At 37.8% G+C, this 7,544-nt stretch overlaps 1 protein-coding gene across 1 annotated transcript in view; it reads right to left on the bottom strand.

Moving 5' to 3' along the window:
• Positions 1–689: 689 nt before the first annotated feature.
• The window catches only part of b4galt2 (UDP-Gal:betaGlcNAc beta 1,4- galactosyltransferase, polypeptide 2), a gene marked incomplete at its 3' end in the record, with an annotated part of 245,240 nt that continues 238,385 nt past the window's right edge, over positions 690–7,544 (bottom strand). The window contains exon 7 of the mRNA XM_079818440.1: positions 690–840. Coding sequence (XP_079674566.1) covers positions 690–840 — 151 coding nt within the window. The remainder of the gene's footprint in view (positions 841–7,544) is intronic.

Raw genomic sequence — 7,544 nt, 5'->3', positions numbered from 1 at the left:
CTGTGATGGACCATATCGACTGACACAGTCATGTGCTTGTAGGACTAGTCCAGATCCAGTCTAATCACATTACATAACTGTCCCCCAAGTTCCCATGATAACACCCCGACGAGGGAATCATCCTCAGAAATGCCGAGAAGTGTTTTCACGGTCGACGAAACTCAGCTTAGTCCCAAGAGACGATACAAAACAAAAGAGAGCGCAAGAGACACAATCCAAAGAGCCAACTTCAAGCACCGATTCATCAACCTCACCAACATCTGAGATACGAAAGAAGAGATCCGAACACTGCAAGCATCGCAGGTACAAAGACACATTCGTTTTTTGAAATGTACAGTATGTTCTGACTTCCATCAAGTGACCAGGCTGTTCTTCGTAGAGCATGTCACTCACCAAATCCAGAACTGAACAACCTTCTCATCAACAGCCTAAAAGCTTGCATTGATCCTCAAGGTCTGAAAGAGCCATTGGGGTATAACGATGATGTTTCGCTCCTTCCAGACACCGTGTGCACATCTCGATCTGGATCAGGATATAAATCCACATCAAGCTTCCATGTATTCCTGAGAACTAACCAGCATATCACTGCTGTACCATAGGAAGGTGACCCTGGGCAGAGTTTGTGTGTGTGCGTGTGTGTGCTGAACTTTAGCAAGGTCATGGTATCTCGGTCAAGACCTGGTATCTCTCTATCCTTTGAAGGGTCTGGGAGGAGGCTTGCCGATCTCTACGGATATGTTGGTGTAGAGCGGATACTTCTTCACAGACACCACTCTGTACATCAGCGAGCTGATCCCATCTTTCCTCATGGTGTTCTTGGTGTTCTGGATCTTACTGAACCTAGAGAAGGAAAGAGAAGAAATACAAACAGTATTAGCTGTGCCATGGATTTATCCACAAAGGGCTCAAACTGGACTTGATGAACTCTCAGAACAGAAAAAAGTGCACCTTTGGAGGTACAACAGCTTGGTTTGAAGAACTATTTTTGTATCTTAGGGCGTTTTCACACCTGAAAGTCCGCACCAAGGTCCGAACCGAAGTTCATGTTTTGATACTTTTTATATATTCGGTTAGTTTTGGTTTGGTTTCACATTGCAATTATGCGAGCGCACTAAAGAACTGTACATGACACACTTGTGTCCACTCGTCTTCATCTGTGTGGGCGGCATCTGGACACTGATTGGTTTGTAAACGGACGTGCGTCTGACGCGTCTTTGACAAGAATGAATGAACGGACGCATATCATTGCCACTATTGAACAGTGCATCACTTGACTATTTTTTATTCGTTATGTTTAAAAGTGGACATTTCAAGCTTTATATACACATATTTCTCATGTTTGTGAGACGAGTTGCTGCGGAGTTTGGGTTTATTTGAGACGCGCTCCAGTTTATGTGTGAAGCATGTGATCGCTCCCGCGATTATTGTCTGCTATAGACTATTTGCTTCTTATTTATTAAATCCAGGCAATTACCTGAATAAACGTTGATTAAAATTAAGATACAATTTATACAAAACGAAATTCACATTAAAGAAAGGCTTTCTAAGCAAAATCATACAAAATTTTGTTCAAATTATTTCTGACTTTCTGTCTTCTGACATATTACGCATATTTTCACTTTTCATAATCAATGTAGCCTAGATTGAATTTAAAAATAATGTTATAATATTTAAACATAAACAGGAAGTTCCTGTAAATGGTCTGAAAGTACGACCCATACAGAAAATGCTTTCACACTAGAAACGAACCGAACCTTTGTTAAGTTTGATCCGGAGCGAGACGACCTCTTTTCGTCTGACCAAATTTCGTCTGTTTGGTCCGGACCGTTGTCAGGGGAGGTTTCACACCTGCAATTTTGATTCAGACCAAACTGAAAAGTCAGAAAATCCGGACCAAACAAGGTAGGTGTGAAAACGCCCTTATTTAACCCTAAAAGGTTCTTAGTAGAAGCCTGGTCTGTACATTTCATTTGTTCAGAGAGTCTGGCCGCTCTCCATTGACAAGCGTTTACTTCCTTGAAGGCGGGAACTCTGTTGAAGTTTAAAACTATTGGATCTGCCCAGAGCCACTCTGGATCTGCCATAACCAATCGCTAACGTTTATCCGTGACGTATGTCTTGCGTTCGCCTTAGCCAACTCCTTCACCACTAACAGAGCAAGCTGGAAAATCAAACTTTTCCTGAACCATGGGGAGGACGGCCACAACATCATGGCCGCCAACAAAACCCAGCAAAGATTGTTCTTGCTCCGGCTTTAAAGGGTCATGAAACCCTAAAAAAATTAGTGTTGAGCATCATAGAAGTCAACATTTCCATCCATTCGTTTTAATTGTTGGGGAAAACGAGTTAATTTAAAAAAAAAATTATTCGCTATATTCAACTACCGGGTTTAAATTCATATTTAGTACGAGAAAACGTCACATTCTGTGAGATCCTTAATGGATCAAAAACAAGTGTTTGTTTTTGCTTTGTAAGAGTTTCTGTCGCATAAATTCTCGTCAGTAGATCTGAGTCTTCGAAACAAACACGATTCATCCCCACTGAGAGTGTAACCGGTCTTTACGGCCCACAAATCAAACTCATAAATTTGTGTTGTCAGTCAGTCTCCACTCCGCAGCTTCACCACGCCCACTTTGTATAACCTTTTTCAAAACTGTGGTGAGAACTGTTTTTACCCTTTAACTTCTGGATTCGGCAGCGTTGCCACAATGGCTTCGCTCGCATCTTTCTCTGCCGCCATTACTGAACTACAACTCAAACTAGCGCACCACATCAGCGTCATCGTTCTCAGACACTCCCTCTGTTCGCTGATTGGACCGGTTAAAATTTGGCCAGAGAAAACCAGCGAATATACCCCAAGCCCAGACGATGCACTGAAGGAAAATTGAAACTGAGCAGAAGTACGAAGGAGGGTGGTACCTTAGTAGTACCTTAAAGGTAGGGGGGATTTCAGGATGATTGGGACACTTTTTCCAAGTCATCTCAATGGCAAAAAGTGTCCCAATCATCCTGAATTCACCCCATGTATTACTATTCTACTAATATGCAACTTAGGGAGTTGATAAGGTACAAAGTTGGCCCAATTGACAAGCTGTTGTACCCCTATTTTTTCTGACAGTGAAATACCAAAGGTCCTTATGGACTAATAATCTTCTCCTTTAATCTGCAGGTCCCACATTAAACATGGCAGCCATGGCACAGGAAGTCAACAATCTCAATGACACTGGTTCTACTGTTTTGTAACTGCCCAGCAAGCAATAGCCATCATTTCACCATCTGGGTTATCTATAGACCTGATAAAGTCTGGCTATGAGTAACACACTTCTAGCCAAAATAACCTTGAATTTGGTCGTTTTTGCCCAAATAACTTGCGAGATGTATGACATCCCATCATGTAAGCAAAGTCAAGAGTGATTAGAAGGTGTTTGGTTTGATTTCTCTGACATGTTCTAGATGTTCTAGTCTATTCCTGGGCTATGGTAAGACGTCAATAAAATTTTCACTGGCAGCCCAAATTTTGTCTTGCATGTTTTAGCCTAGATGCAAAACAAATGCAAAATATAAAGATATAAACTCAGACTTGTGAGATGTTAACTTGCAAGTCGAAGAAAAAAAGTCTGAGAGAAAAATTCTCAGTTTTCTTTTTTTAATGGAAACAATAAAGCAAAATTGTGAGATTATAGCTTGATTCAGACTTTTTTTCTCACCCCAGCAAAGAATAGCCAAAATTTCATCATCTCGTTTAACTATAGACCCGATATAGCCTAGTCCAGCTATGAGTAACCCATTTCCAGCCAAAATAACCTTGAATTTGCTTACATGTCGTTTTTGTCAAAAATAACTTGTGAGATGTATGATATCCCATCATGTAAGCAAAGTCAACAGTGATTAGAAGGTGTTTTCTTTGATTTCTTTGACATGTTCATGTTCTAGATGAGTCTATACTTGGGCTTTGGTTAGATGTCTATTACATTTTCACTGGCAGCCCAAATTTTGTCTTGTTTTAGTCTAGACATCAGGGCTGTTTATGGACGGCTATGAAAAATTGCTTTCTGGGACAATTCTAACAAGAAAAGTCAGAATTGTGAGAGAAAAATTATCAGTTATTTAAAAAAAAAAGGAAATAATAAAGCAAAATTGCGAGATGTAAACTTAGAATTCAGATAAAAAAAGTAAAAACTGCAAAATTATAGCTTGATTCAGACTTTTTTTTATCTCACCCCAGCAAACAATAGCCATAATTTCATCATCTTGTTTAACTATAGACCCGATATAGCCTAGTCCGGCTATGAGTAACCCATTTCCAGCCAAAATAACCTTGAATTTGCTTACATGTCGTTTTTGTCCAAAATAACTTGAGATGTATGATATCTAATCATGTAAGCAAAGTCAACAGTGATTAGAAGGTGTTTGCTTTGATTTCTTTGACACGTTCATGTTCTAGATGAGTCTATTCTTGGGCTATGGTTAGATGTCTATTACATTTTCACTGGCAGCCCAAATTTTGTCTTGTTTTAGTCTAGACATCAGGGCTGTTTATGGACGGCTATTCGACGTCTTCTAAATGCAAAATTGCTTTCTGGGACAATTCTAACAAGAAAAGTCAGAATTTTGAGAGAAAAAATCTCAGTTATAAAAAAAAAAAATGGAAATAATAAAGCAAAATTGCGAGATGTAAACTCAGAATTCAGATTAAAAAAAGTCAAAATTGCAAGAGTATAGCTTGATTATGACTTTTTTTTCCTCACCCCAGCAAACAATAGCCATAATTTCATCATCTTGTTTAACTATAGACCCGATATAGCCTAGGCCGGCTATGAGTTACCCATTACCAGCCAAAATAACCTTGAATTTGCTTACATGTCGTTTTTGTCAAAAAATAACTTGTGAGATGTATGATATCCCATCATGTAAGCAAAGTCAACAGTGATTAGAAGGTGTTTGCTTTGATTTCTTTGACACGTTCATGTTCTAGATGAGTCTATTACATTTTCACAGACAGACCAAATATTGTCTTGTTTTAGCCCAGATGTCGGGGTGCGTTTGGACGGCTATTAGACGTCTTTTAAACGCAAAATTGCTTGCTGGGTAAACACCACGACCTGCTCCAAAGGTGCCATTGTTGATTTTAGAGCTGCAGATAAAGGTTATCAGTTAAAAGCATTACTTTTTGGTCTATTCATAACACAAAAACATCATTTGGCTTCAAGAGACTTGGGATATAGCGCACAAGTCATGCTTTTTTTAATATAGATTTTTTTTTTTAGCTTGACAGAGTCCATACTAATAGGGATTTGCTCATTCATTCTTCAAGTAAAACATACATGTTTGGAACACAATGTTCTGGGTGGACTATTCCCTTGGGGTTCGGGTCTCATGCCAAATGCATTGTAAATGTTCAAATGCTCAAATGCCAGAGTAAAGACAAGCTCCTTGGTTTATCTCCCAAGAATTGTCCTACTGATAAAACAGATACGTGTAAGTCACTGCCAAATGATAATGTCAAAGTAAGTATCATAATACGGAGCACTTGCATAGAGTTATACCAATGTCAACCAGCAGGGGGTGAAATAACATTTATAAAAGTGCACAGAGCATCACTCTCACAAAGAAAAAACAGCCGGACCACATTTCCCCAGTATCAAAACAAATGTTAATTCTATGAGCCACATTGAACATTTTTAAACACGATATAACAAGTTTTATATAACACGCAATTGCAATTTAATACAGTGGAGAAAAAGAGCATTTTGATCTTGGCTCTGGAAGAGATATTAGCATATGAGATTCTCATGGTTTATCAATAAAATGAGAGGTTCTTTAACTTCAGCTAGAATCAAAGTAGAGGAGTATTCAGGAGCTGTGCTTCCCCAGCAGTGTTTTATATCACATCCCTTAAGACACTTCAAATCATATCCATTTCAACATTTCGGCCTCAACCGAAGAAGACCTGTACTCTGAAAAACGCCACAAAGGTAGGAAAGGGAGTTGAAGTTGTCCGTTAAAGGGTAGCTTGATTTATGCGACGCAATCAACTTCCATATCAATGATTTATGTACACGGCTTGAATGAAATTAAAGTATTTGAGAGGGCTCACACTGAACTAGAATGAATATTCATGCAGACCGGTGTGCGGCAGCACTAACTAATCCGAGGAAGGTTGATGAATAGCAGCGCGGTTCCTCCGGCAAGCATAACGTCTCATTACGGATGCTCTTCTGCAGATTGACCAAACAAAGACGGCTGTGGCAGTAACAGAGCTGAGGAGAGGGCAACCATTCATCAATTCTAGCAACTCTTCTTTTTAAATAACGGTGCGCTTGGCGAGCACAGCTATTTACTCTTCAGCTCTGCATCTCTATGCAGTATGTCTCAAAAACAAATGTCCTAAACCTTGAATAAAACTTAAAGTGCCGGGAAGTTACCACAACCGAAATGATGCAGGAAGTATCAGCTGCCTTAAATATACTGTTCAAAAGTTTGAGGTCAGATAAGGACATATTAATTTGATCAAATGTGACAGTAAAGACGTTCATATTTCAATTAAATGTTGTCCTTTTGAACTTTCTATTCATCAAAGAGTCCTGGAAAAAAAAATATATCACCGTTTCCTCAAAAATATCAACTGTTTTCAACAATGATAATAAGAAATGTTTCTTGAGCACCAAATCAGATTATTATAATGATTTCTGAAGGATCATGTGACACTGAAGATTAGAGTAATGATGCTGGAAATTCAGCTCTGTCATTAAAGGAATAAATGTGACCCTGGATGCACAAAACCAGTCGTGCGTCTCACGGGTATATCATAATACATTGTATGGGTCAAAATTATCCATTTTTCTTTTATGCCATAAATCATTAGGATATTAAGATCATGTTCCATGAAGATATTTAGTAAATTTCCTACTGTAAATATATCACAAATGTATTATTAGTTGTAATATGCATTGCTAAGGACTTCATTTGGACAATTTTAAAGGAGATTTTCTCAATATTTAGATTTTTTTGCACCCTCTGATTCCAGATTTTCAAATATTGTCCAATCCTAACAAACCATACATCAATGGAAAGCTTATTTATTTATTTAATAAAATAAAAAAAAAGACCCTTATGACTGGTTTTATGGTCCAGGGTCACAAATGACATTTTAAACATACATTAAAATAGAAAAATAAACTGTAATAATATTTCACTTTGTCCCTATTTTTACTTTAGATCAAATATAATGCAGGCTTATTGAGCATAAGAGTCAAAAAATAATAAAAAACTTACCAGACCAAAATTCAATTAAATTCAAATTTATTTGTATAGTGCTTTTCACGATACATATCGTTTCAAAGCAGCTTCACAGAAAATGCATCTACATTACAATTTAAATTGATTTGTACATGTTATGCATTTCAGAATTGCACACAAAGCACACAGATTAGCTAACTATCTATTATTAATCAATATAATAACTATGGCACAGAAATAAGAATACATGTTGTTAATGAATAGGTATATAGATGAGTGCAATTAAAACACAATTAAATATCCAA

Source organism: Gobio gobio, assembly GCF_949357685.1.
Source record: "Gobio gobio genome assembly, chromosome: 6".
Classification (NCBI taxonomy): Eukaryota; Metazoa; Chordata; class Actinopteri; order Cypriniformes; family Gobionidae; genus Gobio; species Gobio gobio.
Note: the sequence above shows the minus strand (reverse complement) of the source record. Positions and strands in the feature narration are given on the sequence as shown.